General features: G+C 30.9%; 2 protein-coding genes across 4 annotated transcripts in view; one reads left to right on the top strand and one right to left on the bottom strand.

Annotated features, from left to right (window-relative positions):
* ATRX (P-loop containing nucleoside triphosphate hydrolases superfamily protein) overlaps positions 1 to 583 on the bottom strand; it is a 31,281-nt gene extending 30,698 nt beyond the window's left edge. Inside the window, exons 1-2 of one of the 3 annotated variants that reach the window (XM_088096860.1) lie at positions 433 to 565; positions 213 to 271 (exon numbers count right to left, since the gene is read on the bottom strand). The gene's annotated coding sequence lies outside the window, so the exon portion shown is untranslated. Of the gene's footprint in view, positions 1 to 212 lie in introns of all 3 variants that reach the window. The other 2 variants (XR_015781630.1, XM_047309142.2) reach the window with 2 other exon arrangements.
* Positions 584 to 12,627: 12,044 nt separating this feature from the next.
* Positions 12,628 to 20,377, top strand: part of EMB2458 (FtsH extracellular protease family) — a 28,429-nt gene continuing 20,679 nt past the window's right edge. Inside the window, exons 1-5 of the mRNA XM_047309167.2 lie at positions 12,628 to 13,654; positions 16,214 to 16,685; positions 19,294 to 19,494; positions 19,595 to 19,888; positions 19,976 to 20,257. Coding sequence (XP_047165123.2) covers positions 12,768 to 13,654; positions 16,214 to 16,685; positions 19,294 to 19,494; positions 19,595 to 19,888; positions 19,976 to 20,257 — 2,136 coding nt within the window. The 5' untranslated portion in view covers positions 12,628 to 12,767. The remainder of the gene's footprint in view (positions 13,655 to 16,213; positions 16,686 to 19,293; positions 19,495 to 19,594; positions 19,889 to 19,975; positions 20,258 to 20,377) is intronic.

The raw sequence follows: 20,377 nt of genomic DNA, 5'->3' as shown, positions 1-20,377 counted from the left end.
CGTACACGTGAAAAAGTTTTGTCCATCTACAAGTTCACTCTAACGTCAAACAATAACAGGTCTGCTTTTGTAACTAAATCCTAAACCTAATTAAGTAAAACAAATAGTTAACCATGAAACCACCAAAAGAACCGACATTTCTGCAATGCAATTTATTTATAAATTGATTAAATACAAATATCCTGAATCAAGCTAAAAACGAAGCGTAGTACCTTAATTGTGGAAACAAAGGTAAGCAGGGATGTAGTTGCGAGAAATGACTTCTAGATCTCTAGGTTCGCATTGAATATGAGAGAGATACAGAGACAGATAAAGAAAGAGAATTAGGTAGGAACCTCCTCCGGAAATCTAAGATGATTCGATCTTCCTTCAGAATAAGGGCACGGAAAGGAAAAGGTTCTTATATGAGTCGAGTATAGTGTGTGTTCTTACCAGTTACACTGTTTCGATATGTTTGGGGCGAAATTTGAAGAGGCAACGTGAATTGAAAGGAGGGAGAAGGAGAAAAAAGAAACTAAAATAAAAATGGTTCCCTTTTATCTCTTGTTTTCTTTTCTTGGAAAGAAACCAGCTGCGACTCGATCCATTCACCGGTCGTAGATATTTCTTTTTCTCCCTCTTTTTTTTTTATACTTAAATCTAATTATTGCTGATAAAAAAAATACTGAAATCTGTTTGTTAATTCTTAACCATTTCTTTTTGGAGGAATACAAATTCCTAATAAAAAAATTTATGAATTTAAAACGGTTATACATGTATGTTCAGTTACAAATTATCATTAATTAAGATAATCACTCCTGCATCAAGAAATGTATTATTTTAGAATTACACCACAATACTATTATATTTTTTAATTAAAAAAGGACAGTAAAGAAAATCATTTCTGTGATGTAAGGTGGAACACAATAATAATACTGAGTTATAAAAATGAAGTAGGTGTTGAGATTTAGCACGAAAATGAAAATATACTATGGACACAGAAATTAAAAATATAAAAGTGATTATAATGAATATATAATTACTTTTATAGATAGAATTTAATTTTACCTAATCCACAATTTCTTAAATAATTTTATCTAACTCCAGACTCAGTCCAAATATTTGTCATGTGCGTGTAAACCGTGAGGCATGAAAAAAAATCTTTTACATTATAAGTCGTTAAAGATTCAAACAAGATGGTTCTTTTAATTAGTAAAATGTTTTGGATTAACACGGTCAGTAAAACAGGAGAGGTGTCAATTCATTATTAATTTCTAGGAAAATTCCTGCAAATTTAATTGCTAACTGATCATTCATTTGGTTTGATGTCAGACACTCAGGATGGCAATGGGACGCGACCAATCCTCAACTCGATCTCTCAGATAAAAAGTGTACACGTTATTCGATCCGTTATTTATGTAGGTGTTCGTTTAAAAAATATTCGTAGATATTTATAGATATTTACAAAAAATAAAAAAATATATTTAATATATTTTTAAAATAAAATTATAAAAAAATATATAATATAATATAAATTAAATAAAATATAAATTAAATTTTAATTTTAATTAAATTTAACTTAATAAAATATAATTTTATTTTATTTTTAATTAAATTTATTTAAAAGATATATAAATTATATTTTTTTTAATTTTTCTGCGTATAACGGATACTCACGGGATGGGTAGTACACTACTCGTACCCGACCCGTTTAGAAGCGGTATTAAAATACTCACTACCCGTTATTCGCAGACAGTAAATACTCGCGAATAGTAACTACCCGCCGTGGATTTTATTCGCGGATATCCATACCCGCGGATAAAATTGTCATCCCTACATACGTGTTTAACAGCTAAAACAAAGCTAATTAAAAATTAAAAGTTCTAAGTATTTTTTAAAATTATTAGTGCGTGGCAGATTATTTAAAGTTTCACACAAAGTCGTAGATGATTAAAAAAAAAAACATGTTAATACATGCTTTAATACACATTTTAAACTTATTTTTTATTGACAGAAATATATTACTGTGCATTTGTAGACTTTGCTTTCTGTTTTAAAATATTGTAAAGTTTAATTACGTTTTTTTATTTTCAGTAATGAGTTGTTTACATTGAAAATTTTATATTCACCTTATACTACATCTTTAAATGTTTTCAGTCTATTTTAAATAAGGTAAAATTAATATTTTAATAGCCTGTTGTTTTGATTTAATGGTTAAAAAAACGTTGCATTAAAAAAATATTATTTATCAATATGAATATTTTAAAGTATAATATTTAATAATAAAATACATATGCCTTGATTTCATATCATTAAAAAATAAAGTTGCTAGTAACTTATAAATTGATTTTAAAACTTGATGTGTTTATGATAATTGTATTGTTTAAAAAATACTATGTTTTATCTATATTGCTAAGATAACAATGATGAAGATAAATATTGTATTTCAAATATTATATGTTTTAGAATGTGATATTTCCTTCGTGTTTTCTTTTAAAGACACATCAACAAAGAAATGGTGTTTACAAATTATCTTTATCAACTTGTGAACAATATGAAACTTTTTAGAATGTTAGAAATTTATTGTATTAATAACTTACTTGTTTTAGCTTAGTATTAATAATGACAGCTATCTCTATGCTAGAAGAAGTACAAAGCAAGCTTAACATTTTAAGTAATAGTTTAGATTGACTTGCCCTTTGTAATAGGAAGCCCACAGGCAGGCCACTTACGAGTTTGGAGAAGACGAGTTAATTCACATAACCGATAACAGAAACAAACGTTTGAACCATTAAATGTTTTTTTTTTCTTTTGACCAAAATACTAATTTAGTTTATATTTTTATTGAGTCCCATTTAATATTTTTTTTATCAATAAAAAATAATTTTCATTATTTTTTTATTAATTTAGTATTTTTTTTAATATTATTTAAATAGTTAAGAGTATGTAAGTATATTCTATCATGTGTCAGTTTAATTTTTTTAATTTATAAAAATACTGTATATGTATTAAGTCAACATTATAATAACAATAATTATTATTAACATTGTCTTAAATTCAATTTAATACGTATATTTATTATTTTCAGTCAATACAATCTTAAACTTCTTTTAAAAAGAATTATAGAATTATTGAGCATTCACTTCAGAGAGTCTCAGACACTATAAAAATATTTTATTTTAATAAAGATTTATTAAATTTAATTTATTTTTTATATTTATTATTTTATTCAATTCAATCTTAAAGTTTTTAAAAACAACTCTAAAATAATTAAAACTTGACAACAAAATCTCAAACATTATAAAAATACTTTTTATTTTAATAAAAGTTCATTAATTTAATTTAATTCCTATATTTATTATTTTCATTTGATTCAATCTTTTTTTTTTTTAAAACAACTATAGAATCATTGAAAGGAGTCTCCAACACTATTAAAATATTTCATTTTGACGAACGTTTAGAGGTTAATAAACTCGGTAAAAAGTAAAAAACAAAATGAACATGTTGAATTGTTGAGTTTTTGGTAACTATCTATCCACTTCTATAAATTTTAGTTTTCTTGATTTTAATTTAATTATTTTTTAGTTATTTTGGTAAAACCTCCATTTTCACTTTGTTTACAGTTAGATTTATCTAAAAGTTTAATATATGAATTATAATACTTGTTGTTTCATTTTGACCGTTTGGATGATTAATTATAGGTTTATACTCATATTTAAGTAAATTAAATACCACTTTATTTATGCTATTAAACCCTATCGGTAAAAACTAAAATATCACCTATTTAACAATTAGATCAACCTAAAGTTTGGATATATCATCCCTAAGATATATTAATACACTTTGACCAATTGGATTTTTAATTTGAGGTTTGTTTTTAGAGTAATTAATTTCGCAATTTTGAAAAAACTGATAAACATTGTATTTCTATCCTTAAGTACCCCGGTAAAAACTTCAAATTTCACTTCATTTACCGTTAGATTGACCTTAAGTTTTTATATGTTGTTCATAAGGTATATTGATTCATCCTGGTCGTTTGGATTTTTAATTAGATGTTTATGCTTAGATGATTTAATTTCTCATTTTGAGTAGAGTTAAAATTCCACTTAAATTTTCTCTTTAAGTTACCTCGGTAAAATTTCAATTTCAATTTCAATCTAATTAACCGTTAGATTAACCCGGAATTTGGATATGTAGTTTCTAAGATCTGTTGTGTCATTTTACCGTTGGGATTTTTAATTGGATTTCTATTTTGGGAGAAATTGTTTTCGTGTTTTCTAGGAAACTCAATATTACTTAAATTTTGATTTTTATCACCTATAAAAAGATTTACGATTTATGTTTTATTAACCGTTTAATCGAATTAAAATTTTTACCGTAGGTTATAAACATGTAGTTATTTACTTTAATCGATCATGTCTTTAACTAAATGTATGTATTTAGAACAATTTTTCCACGAAATATTCAAATTGATTAGTATTGGTTGAAATATTGAGTAATTGTGTTATGGATTTGTATATGTAGTTGTATAATGATAGTCGTGGATTGGCATATGAGTTATGTGATCTAGTATATACGAGATATTAAATTATAATTGAGCATGACTAGGTTTGTAATCATTAGTTGAGTTAATTCATGAACTGGAAATCAGTTGATGTTAAGTTTGGATGTGTATGATATGCATTTTTGTTGTAACTGTAAAACTGAGTTTCAGTTATTTTCTTCTCATGCATCGTTGGTAAGTCAGGAAAAAAGGGGGTGGTTCAGAGCCCGACATTGCTTTGGTAAGTAAGACTACATTGATAAGTATGGATGATGAGTCTAAATGGACAATGCTTTGGTAAGTAGGACAGTATGGCATGCATGGATAATTACTGAGTTTGGACTCTCCTTTGGTAAACAATACTACTTTGTTAAGCAAGGATAATGAATCAAACAGGGTTGCTCTGATAAGCAGGATTTGTATGATGGTAGGTTACGGAAGAATGACATAATTGGTATGAGATTGAGATTCATGAATGATGTTGTTTTGATTGAGTTGTGTAGGTGAGTAGATTGTGATATATGCTTTCATTGTATTTGGTTAGCTCACCCTTGCTTGTTATGCATGTGACTGCGATGATCGTATAATATACGAGAGCATGTGATATTTTAGGTAATGTCTCAGGTGATGTAGGTGATGTTTACATGCGAGAAGACGACCACAAAAAACTTTTGGGGATTTCGAAATGTATTAAAAAAATAAAATAATAATATTGTTGCAGTATTGTAATTTTAAACTGCTTTTCAATTTGATTTGAAGTGAAACATTATGTATTTTGAAAATTTGAATTTAGTATGGTATCACATGTTTTCATTGTGAATGTTTTGAAAAAATAAATTGTTATCGTGATACTCTAAGAAAATGAGTGTTACGACTATAGATGGTATTGCAAGCCCTTACGTCTTTAACCTTCTTTAACGTTGTTGCAACTACAATTGGAGGATCTCGTCGGCCACAACTATGTTACCAATAAGGAGTATTGGTAAATCTTGAAGAAATGTGTTTTGATGATGCTGCAAGAAGTTTTAGTTGAAGAAGATATTAGAATTAGTTAAAAGCAATTTGTAGAAATTAAATGTAGTAGGAAATTCTCGTAAACTTTGTAAACTTGCATTTTTAACTGTAATAATCGATTATGGAATGGCAATAATCGATTATCACAGAGTCATACAGGAATAATCGATTATCACATCATATAATTGATTATCACATTTTGAAAACCCTGTAACGGACTTGAATAATCGATTATCACTTTTGATAATCGATTATCAGTGGCAGTTGGGAGATGTTTTTTCAGTTTTTGACCCTGCACGAAACTAGGCTTATAAATAGAGGTCTTCACAACTCTTAGAAAGTAACTTTTCAATTGAGAGTATTAGAGCTTTGTGCCTAAGGGAAGCTCTCTGTGAGTGAAAAGGATCTATGCCATTTTGAGAATACAGTTTGTCTGAGGAAGTTCTCAAAGTGATAGAGTGCTCTTGCCTGGTCTTGTGAATAGGAGAAGCTCGCGTTTTGTGCGTCAAAGGTCGGAGCAGTTCTTTTCAAGTTGGCTGAGCAGGTTCTTCCGTTCGTTTGTCGAAGGAAGGTGTTTTCTATTCTTTGCTTATTTTGATTATCTGATTGTAATCTTGAAACCATATTTTAGTGAAAAAGGTTAATCACTATTTTTAGTGATTAACGACTGGACGTAGAATCTTTTGATTCGAACCAGGATAAAAATTCTGTGTTGATTTTCTTGATCCCTAAACTCTTAGCACATCAACTGTTCGATAAATTTTTTTTAACTTGTTTTGTGACCGTAACACGCTTTCCGCTATCTATATTTTATTCCGCTGCGCGACTCTATAACGGTACCGATTGTTCCAACAATTGGTATCAGAGCTTGCTTTGATAGTTTTTCAAAATTTGTGAAAATGGCTGGTCACAATCAAAACCATGTATATGCTGAGGGTGCTTCCATTAACAGACCTCCTTTGTTTACGGGGGAAAATTATGCGTTTTGGAAAATTAGAATGCAAATATTTTTGGAGTCTATTGACAGGGGTATTTGGGAAGTTGTTATAAATGGACCAATTGTTCCCACTATTTTTGTAAATGATATGCAGGTAGAAAAACCATTTTTACAGTGGACTATGGATGAAAATAGAATAGCACAATATGATGTTAGGGCTAGGAACATAATTTTATCTGCACTAACCCTTGATGATTTCTTCAAAGTATCTGTTTATAAAAGTGCTCAGGAAATGTGGGAATTTTTAAGAGTCAGTCATGATGAAGTATCGAATGTGGCTAAGTTGACTTGTTCGAATTCATGCTCTACATCAAACTCCTCAAGCTCAAGCGATTCTAATGAGCAAGAAAATCTATGCTTGATGGCCAATGATAAATCATCTGAAAGCAAAATATTGAAGGAAAAGAAGGACTATCAAGGTTCCTCTTCAAGCTTGAGATGTTATGGATGTGGTGAAAGAGGCCATGTGAAAGCTTATTGTTCAAGCAACAAAAGAAGTAAAGAAAGAAAAGAAAAGAAAATTCACAAGAAGAAAAAGGTTCACGTTGCGTCGGAGGATAATGCATCAACCACCTCTAGTTCAAGTGATTCTGTTGAAGAAGTAAACTTATGTTTGACAGCTAATGTTGATGACACTGCAAGCCAAGTAAGTTGTTCTAATTCTGAATCTAGTGAATTTGATTTGCAAAAAGCTTTTCTTGAATTGCTTGATGAATCTGAAAAATTGAATGTTGCTCATAAAAATTTGAAAAAGGAATTTAAAGAATTGCGAATTAAATATGAGAAGGCATTAGATGAGGAAGTAAGTTTGAGAAATAAAATTTGCAACTTGGAAATGAAAGAGTCTTCAAATGTTGAAAATCCTGTTGAATGTCTTTCATGTAAGAATCATATGCTTGATATTGATATTCTTGAAAATCTTCTTGAAGTTGCAACTGGAAATAATAATGTTGAAATGCCTATAACTGTTAGAAAGGTTTATAAAAACAAAAGTGTTTTTAAAAGTAAGAACCAAATTAAAAGAACCCGTAGGGTATGGGTTGAAAAAGGAACTGTGTCTTATAGAAATCCAAATGTTGTCACATGCTTTTATTGTATGAAAAAGGGGCACACTTCTAACAAATGTAGAATTAAACATTTTGATGTTCCAAATGGAAAATATGCTTGGATTCCTGTTATAAAGTAAATTGTCTCTAATCTTAAAGGACCCAAATGAGATTATGGGGACCAAAACTCTATTGTTTTGTTTTGCAGGTTAATTTTTCAAAAAGAAAAAAAAAGACCCTATGGTATCCTGGTATTTTTTAAGAGCTTTGAAATAATTTATGAATGTTAGATGTGTCTTAGGTTGAAAATTTGGCCCAAATTTGTGTTTTTCGAAAATTAACGTAAATAATCGATTACCAAGGGTAATAATCGATTATCTCATCCTCAAAATTTGGATTTTGGCAATTTGGCTCGCAAATAATCGATTATTTAAAGTAATAATCGATTATCTTAAGTCACAACGTAAAAAAAAAAAAAAAAAAAAAAAAAAAAACTTTTTTTTTAAAATTTTTGTTTTAAGGAATCTGTCTTTGATTTTTAAAGGGAATATTACTTTTAGGGGAGTAATTTTTAATGAATTAAAAGGATCCAAATTCTTTTTAAGTTAACAAATTTAGGGGGAGCATAAAGATTAGATGTTTTTCTGATTATGATAAAAAATTGAGAAATCTATTTTTGATTGACATATTATGGGATAACTGGTACCTATAGGGGAAGATATATGAGTTTGTTAGATATATTGTTTTTATCTCTATTATGGATTAATTAATATTGTTTGTACTTCTTAATTAGAGTTGAATTTCTGTTGTTCTTATATTCCATGAGGTATTCTGTTCTTTCATGTTATGAAATTTCAATTTTATTTCTGTTTCGAAATGCATCAATTCTTTTGTTGAGGGGGAGAAAAATTTGAAGGGGAGTTTTTCCACTTTTTTACTTTTTGCTTATGATCAAAAAAGGGGGAGAAAACTTCTAATTTAAGTAGTGCAGTTATTACTAACATGTTTGTAAGTATGGAATCTGTGCAGGAAATTAGAAATGCTTTTAACAAATTGAATTTTTGATCATCATCAAAAAGGGGGAGATTGTTACCAATAAGGAGTATTGGTAAATCTTGAAGAAATGTGTTTTGATGATGCTGCAAGAAGTTTTAGTTGAAGAAGATATTAGAATTAGTTAAAAGCAATTTGTAGAAATTAAATGTAGTAGGAAATTCTCGTAAACTTTGTAAACTTGCATTTTTAACTGTAATAATCGATTATGGAATGGCAATAATCGATTATCACAGAGTCATACAGGAATAATCGATTATCACATCATATAATTGATTATCACATTTTGAAAACCCTGTAACGGACTTGAATAATCGATTATCACTTTTGATAATCGATTATCAGTGGCAGTTGGGAGATGTTTTTTCAGTTTTTGACCCTGCACGAAACTAGGCTTATAAATAGAGGTCTTCACAACTCTTAGAAAGTAACTTTTCAATTGAGAGTATTAGAGCTTTGTGCCTAAGGGAAGCTCTCTGTGAGTGAAAAGGATCTATGCCATTTTGAGAATACAGTTTGTCTGAGGAAGTTCTCAAAGTGATAGAGTGCTCTTGCCTGGTCTTGTGAATAGGAGAAGCTCGCGTTTTGTGCGTCAAAGGTCGGAGCAGTTCTTTTCAAGTTGGCTGAGCAGGTTCTTCCGTTCGTTTGTCGAAGGAAGGTGTTTTCTATTCTTTGCTTATTTTGATTATCTGATTGTAATCTTGAAACCATATTTTAGTGAAAAAGGTTAATCACTATTTTTAGTGATTAACGACTGGACGTAGAATCTTTTGATTCGAACCAGGATAAAAATTCTGTGTTGATTTTCTTGATCCCTAAACTCTTAGCACATCAACTGTTCGATAAATTTTTTTTAACTTGTTTTGTGACCGTAACACGCTTTCCGCTATCTATATTTTATTCCGCTGCGCGACTCTATAACGGTACCGATTGTTCCAACAAACTACTCATGCCATCGCTATCTTTGCCTTGTTGATGCCAAATAGAGTCGTCATAGGTTCCCTTCTTCCATGCATAATGTCTTCCTATTTCAAATCTAGTTGTGCATCAACACTCATTTTAAGTGACGAGAGTCAAAGGAATTTCATGTTTAAGACTTACTTAATACATTCTAAATTGTTATAATTTATATATTTAGACTCACAAGAGTGTGAGAAAGCATTCCATTTAATAGATGAGATTATTATCTCATACAAAATAAGTACCCCATAAAGTGTATTACATTAATATTAACCAATCATAAGAAAAATGGGCAAAATAACAGAGAAAAAAGTGTTCACTAACAAAGCCAGGTGCATAATGACTTACAACCATAAACACTTACGACATGCAAGTGCTTTAAAAAAGTGTTCCACTTTCATATAATTCCTTCTTACTCAGCAAAAGGAGAGAAAAAATGCAGTTAAAGGGAGAATGAAGCAACTAAAAGTGATGAAATAAAAAATTATTAAACAAAACCATAAGTTGCTCACCATACAATATTTATGCAACAAAACAGGACAACACAAAAATTTGAATTAGATGTTGAGATTTAAATATGTGTTAGGGCGAAATATAAGAAGTAAGTATTAAAGATGAACAATAATAAACAATTCATAATACTAGAGTCAGAGATATGAGTGATAAACTTACCAAACCTAAAGGCAACAATGTTGAAAAGATGAAACCAATGAAAAAGAGAGATGAATTTAAGGGAGGCAAAGTTGATGGTTTTAAAGTAAGTGAGTATGGATTTGAAAGTAAAATTTGTAAAAGATTAATGTTAGATTTGACTGATAGGTTTGTCTCATGTGTGTGCATATATACACACACACAAATATCATTAATTATTTTGTAAACTAACTTACCCTTTTACTTTGTGATTGTGTTTGTATGTTTTTGTGCCTATCTTCTTTGCTATGATCATCATATGAGTGTGAACCAAGGGAGATAATGTCTCTTTGGAGCATACGTTGGACGGGGAGGTGCAGATGTGTAGTTGGCTTTATATTAGTTTTTGTAAATAATTTTGTTTAGTTTCCTTGTATATAAAGCGTAAAATTTATGGTTATTTTTGATGACTATAAATCTTACTTTATACTATTGTCTATAACTAATCTATTATATTAAATTTGTGATGACTATTATATAGTTAAATGTTATATTTTGGGATGTTACATTCACATTTGCCAACAAATTAGAAAGAGCAAATTCAGCTATAAATTGTCTCCCAACGAATATATAATTAATTATTAAGAAATTAGTTTTTATAAAAACTATACAAAATGGTTAGTAAAATAAAAATAACAAAAAACATAAAGATAAATAAAAGATTTAAATAATGATAAATAAAATAGGTTGATTTCATTGTTTTTTTAAATAAGATCTATATCTATGATTGGTTATTTAAATATTATTGTTCAATTAATTATTATCTTAGATTTTTAAATTAATTAATATAAGTTTTTAATTAATATATTGAAGCAAAAACCTTCAGATTAATTATATTCTTAATTAAATATTTTGTCTAATAATGTGTATTCCTTTAATCAAAATACATATCAATTCCAAAAACCATTCAATTATATGAAAATTTATAACTATAATCAAAGTAAATTTTCAATTAAAATTAAAAAAACGCTTAGACTCGTATAATTGATATATTGTGTAAATTTAATACTATACTAACTTATTATAATGTAAATATCACTACTTTTACTTGATTAAAAAGCAAAAAATATAAATAAAAATAAATCATAAAAAAGTTATTTATTTAATCTGATAATCCAATTAAAAAATATAGCAAAATACTCCATGAAATATATAAATAACATAAAAATAAAAAAAGTATGAAAAACAAGAGAGAATGTAATGATTTTTTTTAAGAGACAAATTCTGATGATTTTTTTTTCTTTCGTTTTGTTTAGTTCAGGATGTGGAAAACGAATAATTGATTTTGCGTGATTTGAAGAAAAAATGACATCACTTTAATAAAAATATTTTTGGCTTTGAGAAGAAAAATGATTGGAAATGTAATTGATTTAATTAAATAGATGAATATTATAGGTTGTTTTATAGTCATAAAATTGTCTTTTGAGTGTGATTTTTTTAAAGATTATTTTTTTTTTTGAATTTTAACACGAAATTAAAATTTATTTATATTCAAAATTTTAATATATATTATTCAAAAGCTTAAAAATAAATATATATAATCATTTTATTTTAATTGTGTTATTATTTTTACATGTGAAATACATTTTAACGTATAAAAAAGAATTAACATATTTAATAATTTTAAAAATTTTAATTTTAGTAAAATTTGAGGATACATTTTAATTTTGTATTAGAATTTATGAATTAAAAATATATTTAATATTGTTTTAAAATTTAATTTTATCAAAGAATATTAATAATTTAATAATATATTTATTAATTGACAATAATAATTATACAAAATTAAAGGAAAAACCATTCAATATAATTATTTGTAAATCTTTGACATTATAAAACACCACGATTCCTATTGAGAGTAATCTCAAGTGCATAATATTATGAGGTGTGAAAATGAGTCATAATCAAATACATACTTATAAGTATTTAAATTATGAACTATAACACTAAAAAGGTAAATTGATGTTTAACTCATCCACAACTAAAATTTCATACGAACGTCTTGCAATTGCAAGTTGAAATACAGATTCGTTTAATTAACGATAATAAATTATTAAGAGGAATTACTTTGCCAACTTGTGTATTTCACATGCATGTATTATTGAAGTTAAAAATGTAATTAGCAACAATCCACACAAATCCTTCATCTTCTCATTATCTCAATCACTCACTTAAGAATTTCCAACAAATCATCCATATCAAACACATAATTTTCACAATTCAAATCAAATCCATCATTCTAAATGATAAACTACTCCAAATAAAAAATTTTACTCGCTAGATAGTATTGGTTTTATTTTATCCAATAGCTACATATTTTTGTCTTAAGCCTGGGAACGGAAATATTGGCTAAAACCCAATAACCAATTCATCAATCCCTTTCGCTGTTCCTGCAGCTATGGCAGGATAGCGCATTTTTCACTTCATTGAATTCAATGTCTATATCATCCTCCCTCGTTCCTCTTTTTTAAACTCAACCACATTCATGGACTCCATTATCGCTTCTTCGCCACTTCAATTTCCCCACCGCCCTCTCTTCACTTCCATTCGGCCCATTCCTATCCGAACTCTTATCTCCAATTCCCGCCGAACACCACGAACCCCACTCTCACTCGCTCCCATCGCTTTTACTCCACCAATCACTTCTGCCGCCAAGTCCACCACACTCGCACCCTCTCCGACCGACGACGTTTTCTTGAAACAACTCGTTCGTGCGCTCTTCTGCTTCGCGGTTGGTTTCTCCGCGCTCGGCGCATTCCGCGCTCCTCCTCCCGCACTTGCAATTGCAGTTCCGTGGAATGTATTCGGAACGAGAGGCGCCGAGACAGAGAAAGAGAAAGCGAAAGCGAAGAGTCACAAGTATTCGGACTGTACCGATAAGTTGTTGGAGACGGTGTCGTTTTTGTTGGGAGCCGTAGATGAAGCTAGGAAGGGGAATGGTGACACGAGCGAGGTGGAGGAGGCGTTGAAGGCCGTGAAATTGAAGAAGCAAGAGATGAAGAAAGATATTGACAGGAGGCTCTACCCGGCGTTGAAGAAGCTGAGGAACGAAAAGAAGGCGTTGTGGAAACGGTCCGGGGAGATTCTTGGCGATATATTGAAGGCGACGGCGGAGTACGATAGATTGAAGGCGAAGGTGGCGGCAAATGAGAAAGAGAAGGCAAGAATGATGGAGTTGGAGGTGATTGTTGAAGATATGGAGAATGAGTACAATGGGTTATGGGAGAGAGTTGGGGAAATCGAGGACCAGATTTCGAGGGAGGAGACGGTGGCGTTGAGTTATGGGGTGAGGGAAATCAATTTCATAGAGAGGGAGTGTGAACAGCTGGTGGAGAGGTTTAAACAGGAAATTAGGCGCAAGGACTTCGAAAGGTCACATCTCTTGATAACTTGAATGAATGCGTTTTGTATTGTGATGTTTTTGTACGTTTATTCGTTAATTCTGAGAGCGATTTTATGTTCTGGTTTTGTCTTCATAGAGGAGATCAAGGTAGGATGCAGGTGAGGTTTTTTGTGTTACTTGTGCAACTTCTGTACGTTTGAAGATTTTGGGTTGTTTGCCGACTCTTCATGCTCCTGCTGCTAAAACTAACATTATTATTATTGTTGTTGTTTTCTTTTCTATATTTGATTTTACTTGGCTGATGAACTCAATAGAAGAGGGGATGCCGATAAATTTTGACAATGATGGGATTTTATCTCTTGATTTTTTTTTTTGAATTGGCAAATCTGCTTAAAGCATATAACAATGTTGTCAGCTTAATCTATTCGATTGTGCTGAAATTTGTTGTCAATTTTGGATGGAACAACTTTATTAGTTGCATAATGTTCTTGTTGAGTATTATCAATTATTGTAATTATTTCAATAAATATATTGTACGGCTATGAAAGGCATTTATTAATTCTTGTTATTATTTATAGGGTGTTGGAGTTGTATATAATGTACTCCCTTGTACTGGTTTAGTATCAATTAACTTGAATAATTTTTCTTCTTCTTAGTGATCAAGTATTATCAACTTAGTATAAAAGCTTCGTATTTTGGGACTATGCTTCTCCTTAAACCCTTGGTGCCTTAGTTGTCCGAACAAGTTGTTTGTCATTGTTTTTCTATCACTGTTGCCACTTTTGCTGCCATAGTGTTTATGTTATGGCCAATGACTGTACCAAGAGCTTCATCTTCCCCGAATCGGCTTGTTCCTGAGTTGCACAGCTGGAGGACGTCCCATGCCCACTCACGCACATCATTTTCCTGAGCATGCCAGTTTCACGTGCCACTGTTTGATGGTGCGTTAGGGCACATTCAACTGCTGTTCTTGCCCCTGTTTATGTTGTCAAAGTTACCTTGAGATGGTGGTTTCTGATCTGCCTCTGTTTAGTCTATTTGACTTGATTTGAGTGCCTCGTCTTTGTTCATGCTATTGATCACGCCACAATTGACACCATTGTTCACGTGGCTGATACTTTTCTTTTTCTTGTGAATTGTTTTATTTCCCTTTAGGCTCCTGATTTATTAGGCTCTTGTTTTTTTCTTTTATACACACACACACACACACGTGTGTATGTATTAATCTTCTAGCATGACATTTAGTTCCTCCTTTAAAATTTCCGTGTGTGTGTATGTATTAATCTTCTAGCATGACATTTAGTTCCTCCTTTAAAATTTCCCTAAGAAGTAACGCTGATCTTCTGCATCTACTTGAAGATAATCATCTCAATGGACGAAACTACCTCTAATGGGTCCTCTTCATTAGGAGCACATTGAAGGGTATGGGGATGCTTAATTGTATCGAAGGAGGGGTAATATCCTAGAATAATCATTATTTTCCAACTTGGGACAATGATGACTCTTGCATCATAACATGGCAATGGGGTTCCATGACCACAAAGATCAGTAAAAACTACATGTTCTACTCTAGTTCCTGAGACATTTGGGATAATCTTTTAGATACTTACTCTAACACAAGATATCTCTTCATGTTATGACTTAGATGGTAAGATCTTCAATGTGAACTAGTATCAGGAAAGAAGGGATTTTCTCTTGTTTTTAGTCTTGTGCTAGTTCTTACCCTTTCAAATTTGGTTTCTCCTTTATCATCTTGGAAGTCTGTCATTTCATGTCCTTAAAATAGATATAATTTTTCCCATCCTTTAAGTTGAAAAGTTTATACCTATGTGGATGTTGCTTTTCAAGAAACAAAATCTTTTGACATGTGTGCTGAGCTTTTGGGAAAGAATTCTATAGAAGCTAAGTCGCTTGAGTCACTTGAGTTGTCTTTTGTCTCTATGTTGCAAAAATCTTATCATATTGATACTACTCTTGTACACCTCACAAAGATGCTTCTATTAAGGACAAATATGTTACTGTGTCAGGATTAACGCTAAGTATTAGTGGTTTAGGGAGTCTCTTCTATGCTTAATACCAGAGGAAACAAAAGGAATCTAACTTGATCCAAGTATAACTCCAATCATCTAATGTTGAATGTAAGTGTTCATAACCTTTAGAAAATTCCTTGAATAATAACTACGAGCCTAACCTTGATAGCTTATTGCCTTAAGAAAAGGAAAATGGTTTTGTGCCACATTTTCTATTTTTCTATTTGTGTCCACTAAATACCTTTGTGGGCAACACTTAATTTTCTCTTTGCTATCAATGCAATTATAGTTTACACATCAATGCAAGAGGCATTGAAGGTTAAAATTTTGGTTCAAGCCATGAGTGACAAGGGATATTAATCTCATACATAATTTTTCACTATATTCAACATATATAATACACTCTCTTGTACTGGTTTTTTATTATCAATGGAAATGAATAATTTTTCTTCTTCTCAGTGTTAAAGTATTATTAATTGTATGTCCTGTGAGTTAGTTTTAGCATAATACCATTGAATTTGTATGTCATTATGCAAACATCTTGTCATGTGGTTGCAGTTTGCCTACTGGCTCAGTTACCAGGCTCTCAAAATCTGTCATTCAAAAAGATTTGGAAACTGTGCATAGAAAACATGCTGAACAAATAATTCTTCCTAGCATTTTGGATGTTGAAGATCTTGAACCATTCTTTCACCAAGAGTCTATTTATTTTGCCCAACGTTTGAAAAGAGTTCTTAAAGATTCCAGGGAGAAGCAAAGGAATTTAGAGGCTCAGATAAGAAAGAAAATGAAGAAGTTTGGCAAGGAAAAGCGTAGTATTATTTACTCACCACACGAAGATGTGGTTAAGGGCTTTCCTGAAGTTGAGTTAAAGTGGATGTTTGGAAATAAGGAGGTTGTGCTTCCCAAAGCTGTTGGTCTCCATCTATACCATGGTTGGAAGAAATGGCGTGAAGAAGCTAAGGCAAATTTAAAACACAATTTGATAAAAGATGCTGAGTTTGGTAGACAATATGTGGCTGAAAGACAGGTTCGGAGGTTCCATTTCACTTTTTCACTGTATTTCTTTATTGATGCAATAGAATACCAAATAAAGTGATGTTTGTTATTATTGAACAGAGTTACAGAAACTACAGCAAGAATTATGTCCCAGGGTTGAGAAACTCCAACAAAAATTCACCCTTTCCAAACTACACTGCCTTGTGATCCTTCTCAGACCATATATTAGGATACATAGCTGCTACATAACTACACTGCATTAGACAAACATGCTAAATAACTGTCTGGCAGAGTTAAATATAGCTATTATGCTGCCATTCTGCATAACTAAATGCATAACTGTCCTACAGAACAACCACACGATCTTATTTCTACATCCTATGCCTCCTCATAGAGTATACCTTCCATATAGATGGATTATTAGACTCTGTAATCCCATCAATATGTTTATTATGCATGCTTGCCAATTTCTGTTTTTTTATCTGGTAACTTAAATGGTAAAATAGACCTTATTATGGGTTCAAACTTTAAATAATCAAATCAGTTATTTTAAGATTTGATGTCTGTTCTCTTCAAGGACATCTTGAGTAATATTATTGGCATACATTATTTTAGGAAAGCTACGTGTGAAAGTTCACTCAAAATGTCAATAATACTAAGGGTTAATTGTTTTTGTATCTTTGAATTATTCACTAGAATTGTAGAAACATACGTGTATCGTATACCAATGTTTCTAAAATCAGGCAAGTCATTGAACCAGTCAAGGCACTGAATCAAGGTTCAATGGTTCAACCAAGGTAGAATTAGAGTTGGAAAAATATTAATGAAATTATTATCATAATTAAATAATATATACAGTAAGATTAGAAAATATAGCATCATAATGATGCTAAAAGCTAAAATAAAACATAAATTTATAGGTTCCCAGAATTTTAAAAAATATAAAAATTAAAATAAAATATATTGTCATGCTTAAATTACAATTTCAATAGTATTACTCATCGATATTTATTGATAAAAGTAAGTTATATGTAGAATAAAAAGAAAAGGACAAATATTTTTGGTTGTTTTTTATTTTTAATAAAGTTAAAACAATTTATTATTAAATAATTTTAAATGAATTGCTTTAGACCGATTTTCAAAACTCAGATAAATACTTTTGATTCAATAGAATGGAATTGAACATCTCTAATTGAGACGTGATTCATTCACTTGTTTATTAATTATCAGGAGTCATTATCCTTTCCTAAATAAGAAGTAAAGAATGTTATTGCATCATTATAGAAGTTGCAATCCTAACCTGGTTAACACTCCAACTTGAGTCGATCAAATGCAACATAGTTAGTAGAATTAAAAGAAAAAAGAAAAACAGTAGTGGCAGACCAAACCAAAGCCAACTATAAAAATCTGTAATGTGGGAGACCACTATCACTAAAAAGATTGATGACAAAATAAGGAGGCACTCCATCCCACGGAGTGAAATCTAAAGTTTTAGGACCAAAAGCAGTTAACCTCTTAAAAAGTAGACTTTAAGTCTAACTCAATCTCACATATTGACTTATAAAGTTAGGTTTGCATTTATTTATATACTGTAAAACGGATTTATCTCTATTCGATGTGAGACTTCTAACATAACCTATTTGCACACCTATTTCCCTCTCTAAAAATGTGTGAAAGTGTAAACTTCCTACCCATAATAGACTTCAAAACATTATTCCATCTATTCATTAATTTCCAACTAACTAAAGAACTATTAGACAAAGCTTTCACAGTAATCAAATAATCCTTCTCCATCCAAAGAACTCTCCAACCTTTTTGAATTGCAATGTCAATAGCTTGAATAACACCCATCAAAAGCTTAATTTGCTTGTATAAATTTCGCATAACAACCCACGTTCTCACCTTTTTATTTCATAAAATTTCACATGGTGCTTTTTTACCATTACCGGTGTAAGCTCCATATGTATTACATTTGATCCAACCTGCATCTGGAGGAGACCAATATCTGCTTTCCTTGACATGCAAGTGATAGTAAAAGCTTTAAGAATTTTAAACTCAACTATGTTAGATTTCAAATTACCTGCTGCTATTGATCCAGAAGGATTTACAACAGTAATATTTATTCTTAATATGTTGATACTGTATATGAAGCCCCTCAATTTTAATCATGTTAATGCTATTCCAAATTTTTGAAGTTGTATGAGTAACAAAAAATAGCATCATTTCTGCCACCAAATTACTCTAATTCCTATTGGGTTGTATAATTGTCTTAATTGTTGAAGTGTCCAGCTGCTGATCCGTGATACTTTTTGAAGCTAAGTCCATAATATAATTGCAAAAGGGCAAGCTAAAAAAATAGATGATTTGCAGTTTGAGGATCATATTGTTTAATAATTATCTTGTATGTTGCAGTGGTTCTTTTCATGTGACTTTTCTCTAGTCATATCAACGGAGTAACATAAAGCAGAAGTGTGTATTTTTGTGAGGTGTTAATGATGGATAAGTTATTGTTCATATAATTTTGTGCAAGATGTTGATTTGAACTTATTTTTGGCCTTTTGTTATTAGGCATTAAGTGGGAAAATGCTTGATTGTCATCTGGCATTGACTAGTTCCTACTTCCTACTTCTCTATTGCAGGAACGGATTCTTTTGGACCGCGACAGAGTAGTTTCAAGGACTTGGTATAATGAAGAGAAGAAGAGATGGGAGATTGATCCAGTGGCTGTTCCTTATGCTGTCTCAAAAAAGCTAATAGAATATGTTCGTATTAGGCATGATTGGGGTGCCATGTATATCGAATTAAAGGGGGAGGACAAACAATTTTATGTAGACATAAAGGTAATTATTGTATATATTCTCTTTCTTATTGTTAAGTTTTTTTTTTTTTTGGCTTTATTTCTTGTATGGTGATTATTAAATATGTTTTCTTTTTTTTCAGGAATTTGAAATGCTTTTTGAAGATTTGGGGGGATTTGATGGGCTGTATATGAAAATGCTTGCATGTGATATTCCAACAGCTGTTCATCTCATGTGGATTCCTTTCTCTGAATTGAATATTCGCCAACAGCTTCTCTTGATATTAAGAGTGTGTAATGGGATTGTTAGTGGCTTATGGAATTCTAGAATTGTCACACAGGCAAAAAATTGGATCTTTACCCAAATTAAGGATACCACTGATGACATAATGGTGGTGATGGTGTTTCCTATTGTGGAATTTTTAGTCCCATACCCGGTATTGTTGAACTCCTGATTGTCATTTGCAATTGAGGTTATTAGTTTTAACTAATAAATTTAAGCCCTTGTTGTCATTATGTTACAGGTGAGGATACAATTGGGAATGGCTTGGCCAGAGGAAATATACCAGACGGTTGACACCACATGGTACTTGAAATGGCAATCAGAGGCAGAATCAAATTTTAAATCCCGACAATCAACAGACGAAGATGAAGAAAGTTCATGGTCTTTTTGGTTTTTAGTCAGAGCTTCTATATATGGATTTGTTTTGTTTCATGTGGTCAAATTTATGAGGAGAAAACTTCCTAGACTTCTCGGGTTTGGGCCTTTGCGAAGAGATCCAAATAGGCGGAAATTGCGGCGAGTGGTATAAGTTTGTTCTTGCATCCTGTGTATGTTATTTTTTAGATTTCTGCATAATTTTCTGATGGTTATCTTATCACTGTTTGGAGAATCCCTAAAACCCTGCTCCTAGTTTATGTGCCTG

Source organism: Vigna umbellata, chromosome 8 (genome assembly GCF_029865625.1).
Source record: "Vigna umbellata cultivar VRB3 chromosome 8, Vumbellata_1.0, whole genome shotgun sequence".
Lineage (NCBI taxonomy): Eukaryota > Viridiplantae > Streptophyta > Magnoliopsida > Fabales > Fabaceae > Vigna > Vigna umbellata.
Note: the sequence above shows the minus strand (reverse complement) of the source record. Positions and strands in the feature narration are given on the sequence as shown.